At 43.3% G+C, this 13,938-nt stretch overlaps 2 protein-coding genes and 1 long non-coding RNA gene across 3 annotated transcripts; all 3 read right to left on the bottom strand.

The window, feature by feature from the left end:
- Nucleotides 1-227: 227 nt before the first annotated feature.
- On the bottom strand, nucleotides 228-4,801 carry LOC120642562 (peptidyl-prolyl cis-trans isomerase CYP40-like). Its single transcript, XM_039919144.1, has 10 exons — nucleotides 4,414-4,801; nucleotides 2,316-2,816; nucleotides 1,901-1,988; nucleotides 1,725-1,777; nucleotides 1,426-1,530; nucleotides 1,052-1,127; nucleotides 932-969; nucleotides 771-851; nucleotides 574-639; nucleotides 228-477 (listed from the first exon to the last, which is right to left on the bottom strand). The coding sequence occupies exons 1-9, from the start codon at nucleotides 4,636-4,638 to the stop codon at nucleotides 628-630; spliced, it is 1,179 nt and encodes a 392-aa protein (XP_039775078.1). The 5' UTR covers nucleotides 4,639-4,801; the 3' UTR covers nucleotides 228-477; nucleotides 574-627.
- Nucleotides 4,802-5,312: 511 nt separating this feature from the next.
- LOC120642570 (MADS-box transcription factor 22-like) lies at nucleotides 5,313-12,857 on the bottom strand. The gene is made up of 8 exons (XM_039919157.1): nucleotides 12,305-12,857; nucleotides 8,514-8,592; nucleotides 7,741-7,802; nucleotides 7,554-7,653; nucleotides 7,435-7,476; nucleotides 6,413-6,454; nucleotides 6,172-6,326; nucleotides 5,313-5,662 (listed from the first exon to the last, which is right to left on the bottom strand). Exons 1-8 carry the CDS (start codon nucleotides 12,484-12,486, stop codon nucleotides 5,638-5,640), a joined length of 687 nt encoding a protein of 228 aa, XP_039775091.1. The 5' UTR covers nucleotides 12,487-12,857; the 3' UTR covers nucleotides 5,313-5,637.
- Nucleotides 9,449-10,216, bottom strand: LOC120642576. Its single transcript, XR_005662620.1, has 2 exons — nucleotides 10,081-10,216; nucleotides 9,449-9,958 (listed from the first exon to the last, which is right to left on the bottom strand). It is a non-coding gene; the product is annotated as an uncharacterized LOC120642576 (long non-coding RNA).
- Nucleotides 12,858-13,938: the final 1,081 nt, after the last annotated feature.

The following is a 13,938-nucleotide window of genomic DNA, read 5'->3' as shown; positions in this document are numbered from 1 at the left end:
GCTGTGGTGTTTTTGTTTAAAGAATCACCTCATCAAGAATGGAATGGTTCTCATGAGTCAAAAGCATGAAATTTGGTAGGATAAATCCATTTCTCATTAGTATTAAACTAACCATGTGCTTGTGAGGGATGAGGTGATGCAACCCATTCCATTCCCGTACCAAGAAAAATGTGTGGGGGCGAGAAGATGGTGGATTGCCCAATTAGTCAAACCAAACACCCTCTAAATGCACAAAATAACTCCAGTGCGATAACAAAAGGCAAAATAAGTTAGTGGTGGTTCATTGACCGAATCAGTCTATTAGCACTTGCAGGCGTTCCTGCGAATCTGACTGCTTAGTATTGGGAATTTGGGATTACATTTCTACTATATAGATCCATGGTTCCTTCCATTCTGGAAACAAAAGGCTCTAGCGTCACTGTCACCCCACTATTTCAGGGTGTCTGATGGGAGTTTTTCCTGTCGTCAAGCTCCCTCCTGCATTAACAAATAAAATATGATATCAGAATGTGCAAGCAAAAGCAATTTACAAAAACTGCCGATATATTAGCGGTAGATCTGATTAGTGCTTACCTGAACATTTGACTTGCAACAACATAATAACTATGAAAGGTTAAGCTAGCGGGATCAACTATTCTCCTACAAGAGAACACAACAAATTATCTGCGCTTTAGCTCAATTGTATTAGAAGCCAATGACTCGTCATATCCAAAGATCCAGACTAGCAATTTCATTGAGCGAAATAACAGAATGTGGTAGTAGAAAAGTACGTTGTCACTCTTCTGTGATCCTCCTGAGGGTTGGAACAACCTTGAAAACGCCTTCCTCTCCTGATCTCGTTTGTCAGAAATCTGTCAGATTTGCCAGTGAAAAGTCAGAAAAATCTGACATGATCCATTACTCTTAATATCCCTGGCGGTAGCAAACCAACCTTCTTCTTTGCAGCAGCAAGTTCACGCTTAATTCCTCCTGAAGAATGTCAAAACAAAATCCAGTGGTCTCAGTTGTGAACAGAAGAGTAAGAATAAGTGATGAAGTCAGGGAGACAAACCATCATTTGGTTCTAATTCCAGTGCCTGCTTGAAGCTCTCCACTGCAGCATCGATATGGTTTAGCGCCATGCGTACCTGCAAATATAGTACCATATGAAATCCTGGCATGTCTACATGGTATGAATCAACTGAAAAGGCACTTAAAGTAAGTCCTACTAACACCATGACAACAAGGACTATGAGTAACACGGTATCAGCAATAGCAAGAACTATACTTATATACTACGAAATGTGACAGGAATGCAACACATGGGAAAATAAGGAACACATCGGTTTTGGTGAAACCCTGCTTATTACACATACATCATATCATTGTGTGATATGCTGCCAAAAATGTGGATTTCCACAATTTACACCAAAGGCAGACACTAACCTGTCCTTGTCGGAAAAAAGCTTTTGCATTGTCCTCCCTTTCACGCAATGCAAAATCTGCATCTAACAAAGCATCCTCCAAATCTCCCAACTTCAGCTTGCAAGCCTAAACAAGTAACAACTGGCACTATTATACTATCAAGAGATAATAAGGTTTATAAAGATAACAGACTGCTCAACTGTGGAGCGGTTGAGGAGGAAACACACTAATGATGCAGCAATAGAACCTTTCAAAATGTTACATTACACTACAGAACATCAGAGATTTGGGTATGAACAAGAGGCTGGAATGGAACTTACAGAGCTATTTGTGAATATAATTGACTTTGTTTTTCGCAGCGCTGTGCTCCTCTCTGGGCATAAATAGAATGTTAGAACTAAAAGAAAAATGTGTGTTGATCTTTAAGTACCAAAAATGTAGAATAAACATAACTGAGCAGCGATGAGAATTGAGAAAGGGGGGGGGGGGTGGCTACCTTCATCAATGTCTTCTTTCTCCCAGCAAAGATCTAAGTACCGCATGGCTTTTCTGTATTTTCTGAGGGCTGTCTTGTAATCCTGTTTCTGTAAAGAAGCAGTAACATAAGTAGTAAGGTACAAAAAGGAGAAACATTGGATGCCTATTTAGTGCATTTAGGTTTAGCAAACAATTTGGTCAGTTTTATTTCCAAGACTCAAGATATAGTGGAGCACCACCAACGTTTTCACAAACTACCATGTTTTGAATTTGACATGAAGTTCATTAGCTAGTTGCATTGTATAGCTTCTAATTTGCATCAATCCGAATAACCAAATGGTACTAGTCTGCCACAGTTGAAGTGGTACATATCACTTAAAAAGAGAATTTATCAAGCATGTAGTATAAGCTGCAGTCAAGAAAAGAGAAGGAACCTTGAAACTTTCATTTCCAAAAGCTTTTGCAGACTCCACAGCATCAATCCACCAAGAAACTTCTGCAGGCTTTTCATCAAGATCATTTGGCCAGTCAGGATACATGTCACCATCCTTGAAAAAGTTAACTACTCCATCATTGGCACCTTCTGGTATCTCTCCACAATCAACAATAACAACGTCATCAGTCGGGTGATCAGCTTCATCAACAGGAATATGCTCCATTGCACGAACCACCCCCATTCCTTTTATAGCCCTTCCAAAAACAACATGGTTTCCATCGAGGTGAGGTGTTCGGGTGGTAGTGATGAAAAACTGAGATCCATTCGTGTTGGGTCCAGCATTTGCCATTGATAACATCCCTTTCCTCTCATGCTTCAGGACAAAATTCTCATCCTCAAAATTCAATCCATATATTGAATGTCCACCAGTTCCATCACCAGCAGTTATATCTCCACCTTGTACCATAAAACCCTTGACTATGCGATGGAAACATGAGCCCTGAAAGTAACATTTTTGTTGATAAAGTACTTGTAAGTTGTGAGCAGAAAAATCTTGGAGAATTTGTCCAGATGGAAATATTGACAGTAATTGGCAGAGGTCAAAAGTTAACTGTTCAGAAAGAACCAATGCATTCTGGTCTACATAACAAAGGTTTCCAGCAACACAAGAATGATCTTATAAAGTCTTGAGGGCTACGATCATGGTAACTAAAACTATGTACAGCACTCCAACTGACATCATAGCCAAGTCCCCACCACTACAAAGTACAAAGCATAGAAGTCCCATTATACTCATTGTACAACTGGATACACATAATTCCCAACAGTTGGCTGGGAAAGGTCAATCACTACTGCTTCAATTATGCGAGTATGTATTTCTCATGCATCGCCATCAAGAATCTCTGCTGTTAAATGCCACACCTCGTTCAAAATGTCAACCATACAAGACCAATTATGTCTTAGACTCCTATCACACTACAAACTGCTAACTGAACATCATAATCACAAATGCTGTTTGTAGGCGTTAAATCTACAGCTGAAATAGTGTTCACACAAAAGATACCAGAAACTGTGCATGTCATGTTCAGTTTCTGGATCTTAAAACACGTTTGGTTAAAGCCAGCCCAAGGTTGTTTCTATGTAATGATGACCGTATGACCATATTGCTCAACCGTGACTTTTCTTAGACCAATCTTGACTTCACATTTCATGTTTCATAGGGTACTCTTGCCTTCCCAACAATAATTGGCGTGTAAGGCAAAATCAATAAAATTTGAAAGGAACTATGATACATTGTGGCCTTTCAACAGTACTTCAAACCTCCAGAAAATAACAGTGTGATGAAGTAAAAAAAAATGAAAGTAGGGGCATGTTTACCTATACCAGCACTAGTAGCAGGCAGTGTATAATTTAGAGTTTACAGAAACTAAAAAGCAAACTACATTAACGGATAAATATATTGTCTGACAAAAGCAAGCAGTCTATACAAGGATCCCAAAAACAATTCTTCGAAATTCAAGCAAAAGGGAAGCAACCAGCAAGGCCTTGGGAAGAGAACCTTCCAATCAATCTAAACAATACTCCTATAAATCTAGTTAGATTGGCAAAAATCCATCAGATAAACTGAGCTATGTTGTCCCCAATCGATTACTGTACGTTTCTACCCTTCATTGCATCACACCAGGCTCCTAGGGTACTTTAACTGGCAGAATAAAGCGCATGAGCTGCAACCAGATGCAATCGTCAGCGCCAAATAATTGTACTAATTCGTGAACCACAACTTGACAAAGTTTACAGCTAAAAATTTGCCCGAGTTAACGATAGGCACTCATTAATTAAGAAACTTATTGATCTCGCGCAAACCTCTCTATTTGCACCCAACCAAAATTCCAAACCTAACTGATAATCTTCGAAATCGCACTAGTAGAAAGGACGACTTCCAATTGAACGACCAAAACACACGAACCCCCAGCTCGAAATGCTTACACTACTGCACAAAACCCCAATAAGCACAGGCACCGCGGCAAACCCCCAAACCACTGCAACCGAGAAGGCGAGAACGCCAAAATGCACACTGGGACCAAACCGGGCTAAACCTTGTAGTGAAGGGGCACGCCGTTGTCGGCGCCGACGCCCTTCTCGCCGGTGCAGAGGGCGCGGAAGTTCTCCGCCGTGCGCGGCACCACGGAGGCGTAGAGCTCCACCACGATCCGCCCCTCCAGCTCCCCGCCGATGCTGACATCGAGGTAGCACCTAGGGTTCCTCGCCGCTACGGCCGCCTCAGCAGCGGGAGCAGCGGCGCCCTCGCCGCCGTCATCCATCGCCGCGCCAAGCGGGGGACGCCGGAGCAAGTCCTAGCGACGGAGGGAGTTCTGGGGGCGCGTCTCGGTCTCGGTGCCGGCGGCGTGAGCGAGGCGCCTCCGCGTCTCCTCGGAGGCTCGGAAGCTCTGTGTGTTGTGTGCTGCCGGCTCGCAGCGCGGCGTGGTAAAAGTTCAAATAAGGAAGGGGGGGGGGGGGGGGGGGGCGGAGTGGCAGGACAGGACAGGGACAAGACGCGAGGGGCACCGCAGCCGGACAGCGGACCTCCGCCGCGTGATGCTTGTGCGTTGTTGGTTGGAGAAGTTTGTTGCTGCGTGAGAGCTGGGCTGGGACCTTGTTTTGTTGGGCTTGGGCCTAGATGACGTGAAGTTTTCCGTTTAATTTCGTGCGATTTTTTCGTAAACTCCAAAATGTTTCGTGCCACCTGGTCTCACTGAGATGGCGATTGGCAATCGGCCAAAACATTCTCATGCTCCACTCCTCAGGCTGACAGACGATATTTGGGTTTATTATGGGCACTGGGGACCTCACCTTGGACGGAGGCGTTGAGAGGCCAGCTGTGCTGCGAGACTCTTGCTGTGGCTGCACGCTGCTGACCACTCAGCAGTTGAGCTCAATCAATTGTTCGAGTACTCCCACGGAAACTAGAGAACTATCGTCAATGGGAGCATGGATAGATGTTTGAGCACAGCTTAAGGCGCTATCGACAGTACATAGGTAAGCTGCCAAGTCATAGGTCATAACTTATGATAGCATCAGGTACATAGAGGGACAGTGACAAGAACAAAAGTAGACATAATTCTAAAACCTTAGTTAACAACCTAGCAGACGGTACGGTACAAAGCGGAACATCGCATCATGAAGCCACAAGGATGACAAATCAGGTTAACTGATCTCGCTTCCAATGCAAAGATTATTGCAGTCTGAGTTTGTCCATAGCACAGGTGCCTATCCGCTGAGGCCGCAGCTCCACTCAGATCCGCACGGATGCTTTTATGCTCTTATTTCCATCCAACGCACGGCAACCTGCACAATGGTGACTTCAGTTAAAAAAGGTACAAACACAAGATAACATCAAAACATCAAATTTAGCTGTCTAACCTCCACTGAACATGCCAAGAAATTTACCTCCTATCTAAAACTTATACGTAGCTTAGCACTACTTTAAAGCTTTTACTACGTTTAGGCCTAAGAATGAAAAGGAAACGGCCAGCTGCGGATAATAGCGGTTGATCTAATTCCATGCCGGTTTGCCACTAAAACCATAACTGATTCAGGTAATCCAAATTAAGGTTATCATTAACTGAGGCCAACATAGAAGGTAAAACCATAACTGATCACAAGCCAACACTAATCAAGGTGAGGCCAACATAGAAGATGGTATGACAAGAACAGACAACACGATGCTCGGTTGATTAGCTAGGTTATCATATCTTAGCCAAATCTGAATCTAAGCAGGTAGAAGTACATCATTAAAATGTTTCTGTTTTCGGTGAAACTTGCCGGCATAAAAGACAAAGCAACTACCAACTCACCCTAATTTCAGGGATACATCTGAACCATCATCATTATCCTGTGAACTTCCGGAGTGCAGTGCAGTCATCACAGATTCTGAGGATTGCCCGTCTTCAGCAATAACATTTTCAGTATCAGCAACCGCTTGCTTCCCAGATGGGGGTATCTGGGATACCTGTGTCCAGATAAAAGATTGAGATGAAATATGTATTCAGATGGATCCTTCAAAGTGATGGCTAACTAAAGAAGTGCAGTTACTACTTGATTCCTCAGTTGCGTGTTCTCCTCTGCCAGCTGTGAACTCTGCGGTACAGCATGGAAAAAACAATGTATAACTCAGCATAATTCCTTTAGAACAGTAGGAGAGGGACCTACTGAATATATATTGGCTATTAAATTCATCTTGCTAATCAACTGACAATGGTACATCAAACCAAAAGTCAGGTGAGTAGTGCCCTTCCCTAGAAAAAGGTTCTTTCTGCTAATGCAATACCTGAACAGCTTTAAATACCATAATGAAAACTTTTAGATTCTTAACTGAGAGCTGAGACGATAGTGTTTCACTTGAGATAACCGTCCAAAAACTAAAGGTGTGCATCTTTCCATTGAAGTCGCAACAGACAGTGAACTGTGCTAACTGTAGTTTGCAACCAGTTTTTCTTTTAAATTAAAAATGTGGACCTTAATCTTCTGTCTAGGAAAAACATAAGGAAAATATTTTTTTAGAAAAAGTTTTGCTTGTCCCTGCTGTTAGGCTGCTCCCAAAAATTTAGAGAGAAAAGGAACTACAAATCCATTTGTGCAAAGGATCACGCATTCTTCAAACTTCTAATGGTTGAACAACCTCAGTTAAATAGGTTGGTAAAGGGCCTAGAAATTTTAAGAATCAGACTCAAAAAGGGCTGTGCCCATATTTTATATATTTTTGACACAAGTATGATTAAGTATTTTATATATTTTTGAGACAAGTATGGTTAAGTGCTGAGTTGGATTGTGAAGGAGGCATTAGGGCCATGATGCATTACCACCCCTAGTTATAAACCATATCAAATTACCAAAAAAAGATTATCTATCAAAATCCAACATCTATAAGAATATCAACAATACTTAAGCTAAATGATCATCATCACTGTTAGTGTTAAGCAAAGATGACAGATACCTGAAGGTCTTGACATCAATTACAAACAGCAAGCTAGCTTTCCACAAACAACCAATATAATGGGGCTTAAGGGGTGAATGGTATTGGTACAGGAACATGTTACATTGAACAGGTGAATCCATACCTTTCGTTGGAGCTCGCCGATCTGTTCCAAGAATTGTTGATCCTGCACAATCATATATCCTATGAAACTGTTGCTCAAATGAAACCCGATAGGAGTAGGATCACGCTTAATTGCCATACCTTTGTTTGAAGCACCCTGTGAAGACCAGCTTCAAGGTTCTTTTCCAACTGCTGTAGTTCTTCAACACTCAATCCCTCAAGCTCCTCACCTCTCATCTGCCTATAAATAAGAAATGAAGCATCATAAGCCTAACCACTACAGGCATTCTTTTTTCAATTGATCATGTAAAAACAATCAATAGGACACCTGAGTCGAAGGCTTGCTTCCGCAAGTTGCTCATTCAAACTTGCATATTTGCTATGTTCCAACTGAAAAGAAAAGGAAGGACTGTCAATATCAGCAATAAAGTAGACATGCCAGTATGCCACAGGTCTATATCATTTAGAGAAACAAAATAAAAAATAATAACAACGAACCAGATCAGCTTTACAACTACATGCATGTGTTCAAAAGTATTTTACCTCTGAACAGTGCAATGAGAAATTCAAGAATGAATTAAGAATCTTGCTGGATTTGAAAATAAGTACACAGAAATTAAGATGGTTAATGTGCTTCTATCTTATTATTTGTAAATAGACAATTAATTAGCTCATAAGCCCCTCACACTTATACTCATGAAACAAAATATCGTGCTCTACTGTGTCATGTCCACTTGGTATGGTGAGTGTTATCCGTAACAAGCTATTAAAGAAACCAAGGAATTAGGGAATAGGTAGGGTGTTTCATAGATGGTGAAAGACCAAAAAGGCGCATCGCTTGAGCATGGTCGTGGAGCAACAGCTAGGGTGCACATAAAAAGGACCAAATGAAGTTTTTTTCAAAAAAAAGTTCATTTCAGTTGAACAAAATTTCAATGTCGTTAACCCAAACTAAAGATTCATATTGAACAAGGAATTTAACTAGCCCAGACCCTTGACATAAAATGATCCACTTTGAAACATTTCTCATGTTGCTTCTGTTGTTTCCTGGGTTTCCAAGTACCATGTAGCATTACAGTAGAGAAAAGAAAGATTACATACGTTCAAGTCAAGTGAAGGCGGTTCTGCTTTCCCCAGATTTTTAGAATGTGTGTTGTACTTGTCAATGATCTCATTCATACTGTCCAAGGGAAGCAATGTCAGTACTACAACAAACCAGCATATGAAATTAATAAGTAACACAGATGAAAACATGTTCATAATCCTATGTATACAACGCGAATGGACGAAGATCGGTGCTATGATGGTTGGGATCACATAAGCCAAAATAGGAAAACAAAGCATATATCAAACAAGAGCCACAGTTTCATATTCAAGGGGTTGATGAAACCCAATGCTAGAATTGATTGGTCACAAATAGCTTAAGTATATGTCAATATGATCATTCCCTTCAGTAGTGACGACTAAACTTGGCAAGATAAAAGATGATAAAGTAGATATATTATATATATGACTTCAAAGAGGGTATGGCATTATTCAGTGGATAAATGGTTAAGTAGCATTTTTTCGCTAAGTCTGCTGGTGCACTTTCTGTCGGTAAGATCAAGGAAAACAAGTGACAACTCAAATCAACAAGTTCTCTGTTTGAATTTTCAAGTTACCCATCCCATTGTTTCAGCAACATCCCCCCCCCCCCGCTCCTTTCTCCAGTAATAATAGGGCCTGATTCCCTTGAGGTGAACCTACACAACGTAATGCATTTAATACAGGCAGATTAAAACTTCTTCAACATTATCATCTGTGTTCATGTCAAAGTTATGATTCTACATCAACATTTGTTGCTCATAAAAACCATATCACTTCAACATGAATTGCTGCCTCAATAACATCATTTGATTTTTAATTAAAATTCCGGAGGACACTCTTCAGTAAAACAAAGTATGTAAGGATATATTCACGTTCAATTAAACAAATTTGAAAGACGTGTCTTGAGCCATCACTGATACATAAAACTGCACTCCTAAAGCTGAACTTTCTGTTGGAAATAGAATTTGTTATCATAGCATGAGGATCAATCAATGTGTGTTAAAAATAAACCCTTAAATGATAGCATCAATATCCAAGGAAAGAGATTCTAAGAGCATCTCCAAGAGTGCCCAAAGCTCTACCCAAAAATCTCATTTTGGGAGCAAATACGAAAATCACAGCTCCAACAGATGCCCAATCCAACTCCCAATTTTTTCGCACGTCCAAAAACGGCGGCATCTGGAGCCATATTTCCGCCGCTGCAGAGAGCTCCCAGTCCTTCCACGCACTCTGCTGGTCCCACGCCTTCACCTATCTGTGCCCCAGCTCCATGCACCATGAAACTGGGCAACTAGCAGGAGTCGCTGCCGCAAAGCATGCCGTCGAGATGCGCTCCATGCCGGCGACAGAGCCTGCTGAGGTGACAATCCCGAGTTTGGGCTAGGTCACGTACGTTCGTGACCCAAACCTCCAGCTGCACCTGCTAGCTCGCTTCCTTGGATGGAGTAGAAATAGCTACACTATAACATCGAGGAGAGGATGAGCAGGATAAAAGTCGTCAGGAGGGAGAACCAGGGAAGAGAGAGCTAATGGAGAAGGAGAGACCGTGGAAAGAGGAGTATGGGGAGGGAGAAGAGTTTACCGGCTTGGACCACCTCGGGAGAAGGACGAACGGATAAGAACAAGAATCACAATTGAGATGCATGAATGATGCTCCTCTGCTCATTGCAGCAAATCTGAACCAACCTTTGCATGTGCGAACAAAATCTGATAGCATGAGTGCAGGAGAAAGAAGATCCTCTCTGGAATGGAATGACGTGGCATATTTTTGGAAACTAAATATAGGGCAATTGTTGGAGGAAACCATTTTTTTTGTGCCCAAAACTTTTTGCAATGGTCCCAATATAGGATTATTGGGAGTAAATATATTGGGCACTCTTGGAGATGCTCTAAGTAGAATAAATAACATCACTTCAACATGAATTGCTGCCTTAATAACATCATTCAAGAAAAAACAATTGATTTTTAATTAAAATTCCGGAGGACCCTCTTCAGTAAAACAAAGTATGTAAGGATATATTCACGTTCAATTAAACAAATTTGAAAGATGTGTCTTGAACCATCACTGATACATAAAACTGCACTCCTAAAGCTGAACTTTCTGTTGGAAATAGAATTTGTTATCATAGCATGAGGATCAATCAATGCGTGTTAAAAATAAGCCCTTAAATGATAGCATCAATATCAAAGAAAAGAGATTCTAAGTAGAATCAATAACATGATGATGAAATTGTGTTGACAAATCAAATACTAGCAAGGCATGTCATTTGTCTAGTTGAGAAAAACTTTTCACTCTAATATGTACAGTACAATGAAGACATACGAATCTCTTGTTGAAGGAGTAGTAGATGCATCACCTAGTGTGGAAAAACCAATGCATCTACAAGATTGAGATTCCTCACAAATGAAAACAAGCTTACTAGTCAATTCAGTACATATAAGTTAAAGAATTGATAGGCATCATTTTTAGTTGATGTTTGATAAGAAAAGGAGGTATATCAAAAAGGGCGTACCCAGTGCCGTAGGCTTCCCGCACTGTGCGGGGTCTAGGGAAGGGTTGTTTTTAAGCCCCAAGCCTTACCCACACAAATGTGCAGAGGCTGGGGCTCGAACTCGGGACCTTCCGGTTACAGACGGTAGGCTCTACCGCTGCACCAAAAGACGGTAGATGATATATTATTATTATTATTATTGAAAGGAGGTATATCAATAATAAAAAAAATCATCTAGACTAAACTCCAAAGTTATTCTGTGTTTGAATCTAGACTAAACTCCAAAGTTATTCTGTGTTTGAATCTAGACTAAACTCCAAAGTTATTCTGTGTTAGAATCTAGACTAAACTCCAAAGTTATTCCCAACAATCACACATTCTGCCGATGTGAATGCAACCTGGGCAAAGTAGAGTAGTATATCATAAACAAGCATACGGCATAACATCTAGGCGCCACATAAATGATTGCTTTGAGGAAAGATCGCTTTCAGCACACGCCAAAGGAAATGGATGACGAACTAGAGGGCGGCAAGAGCAGCACATGATATATTTAACAAAAGAGACAAACAATTTCATATCAAACAGCAGTAGAGTAGCACATGATCTACAAAAACAATTTTAGTAACAGTAGCACATGATTTAACAACAAAAACAAAGTTCCACAACACTAACCAACGACAGGCCATGGTTGCTGCATGTGGCAGCAACGCACAAAGCACGAGACACCTCTTTTGATCTCTGCGTAATGTAATGTCATCCAGCACCACATAAAATCACAAGGACGATCGTACGAAATTAGCAGGCGTGACTTTACCCCACCACGGAACTGGGAAGACGCACACCTCGATTGCCTCTACACAGGCATACGCACAGCAAATAACAGAGGGTCACAGTACTAGCAGCAGCGGAGATGCCTCCTCCGTCTACACCCCAAACGGGAAAAAAAGAAAAGTCCCCAAAACAACCAGCAGTAGTAAAGTAAACTGGGCTAAAAATCCCCATTTCTCCGGAAGATTGGACGCACCAACGCCGGCGCCGTCGAACCTAAAACCCACCCAGAACGTCATTGCCGCGAGGCGTGAGTCTCATTCGCTTGTAAAAGCAGCGATCCACAACGATCAACATCGGACGATGTTGAAAAAATATACGAAGCAGAAGTAGTATCACGCGGCGGGAACCCTAACCAGGCCGGATCTTACAGCTCGGACGGCGCGAGGAGAGGATAGGCGGGTAGATCTACCGAAACACGGCGGCGCCGGGCTGGAGTGAGGAGGGGTATGTAGACGGACGGACGCGGAGCGCGCGTCGACGCACCTGGAGCTGGCGAACTGGGAGAGCTTCCCCGTGGAGGAGAAGACGATGAGCGCGACGTCGGCATCGCAGAGAACGGAGAGCTCCTCGGCCTTCTTGAAGAGGCCGCGGCGGCGCTTGGAGAACGTGACCTGCCGCGCCGCCGCGCTCTCTATCCTCTTTATCTCCCGCCGCTCCCTCGCCATCGTCCCCGCCGATCCCTCTCCGCCGCCGACGCGGACACCCCCCGGCCGCCGAGAGCCGAGCACCGGAGGACGACCTCACGCGAGGCGGAGGCGGAAGAGGCTGGAGCAGCAGCAAGCCAGCCGGCGGTGGGGGCTGTGATGTGATGCGATGGGATGCGAAAGAAGAGGAGGGGGGAGAGAGAGAGAGAGAGAGAGGAAAGGGGGAGGGAAGGATAGGGGGTGAGTTGGGGTCTCGAGACGGGGAACTTGCTCCTATTGGCAGGTCGGCATAAATAAACCCAGGCAGGCGCAGCCCACGCAAATTACCAATGACCCCCGGGAATAAACAAAGCATAAAACTGGGCGAGCGAAATGGGGCGGGGGACTACGGCGGCCTACGGGGCCGGCCGGCCCAGTCATTTTTTATGCTCTCCCTTCCCTCTTCCCTCGCCCGCCAGTCCGCCACACGGAACCGCGAGGCGGGGCCCGCCCACGCAGAGAGAGAGGGGCTAGAGAGGCGTAGCGTATGGGTCGAAGTGGGGCGAGGGGGCGGATTCCTGAAAAGGAAAGGGGAGTGGAGTGGGGTGCGGTGCGGTGGCGCATGGCCGGAGCAGAACAGTACAGCCTGTAGCAGGCGGCCGCGTGCGGTGACGGCCGCAGCCTGCCCGCAGCCGCTGCGCGTCGTGGGGAAATCAAGGAGAAAGCCGACGGAGGAGGAAGGGAAGGAAGAGAAAGGAGGGGTGCTCCGCGTGGAGGATTGGGGGTGGCTCGGATTGGATTGACCGCACGGCTCGCCCGCGGACTGCACCAGCTGCCAGGGTTTTTTATCCGGACGGGACCGGTCCGGAAACTGCGGTCACCGGTGTAACCGATCCGGATCGGTTCTGGTACCGGTCAGTTGGAAATAGGTCTAAATTTAAATTTAAATTTAAAAAAATAAAAAAAATTCTAAAAAACTTCAAGTTGTGACGAATATAATGATGTCAATTTTTTTCAAATATTCGTTCATTTAGTATACTTTGCGGGCATTTGAAGTTAAACAAAAAAACGTGCATACAAAAATATACAAAAACATGTTATGCATTGTATTAATGTAAAAGTAGTACAAAAGAGGGTTGGAGGGTTCATTTAGGTTAAAACATGTTATATAAACATTCAAATTTTGAACTAAAGTAAGTTTTCTGTTGGTTTTTTTTAACTCTCCGGTTCCCACTCAAACCGGACCGGTTTACCGGCCTAACCGGTGGAAATCGATTGAACTATCGTTTTCATTTGGAATTTGAATTTGATCGGTTTTTTTCTAGTTACCGGTCAAATTGGTCGGTTTACTGAAACCGGACGGCGCCGGTTTCATTTACCGGTCGGTGAAAAAAACCTGCCAGCTGCACGAATCGCTGTTCCGGCCGCGACCCTGTGGCGCCCCGGTGTGGCGCGCCATTCCCGGATACTAATTGGTCGTGATACTGATTGGCA

This window comes from Panicum virgatum, chromosome 1K (genome assembly GCF_016808335.1).
Source record: "Panicum virgatum strain AP13 chromosome 1K, P.virgatum_v5, whole genome shotgun sequence".
NCBI lineage: Eukaryota > Viridiplantae > Streptophyta > Magnoliopsida > Poales > Poaceae > Panicum > Panicum virgatum.
Note: the sequence above shows the minus strand (reverse complement) of the source record. Positions and strands in the feature narration are given on the sequence as shown.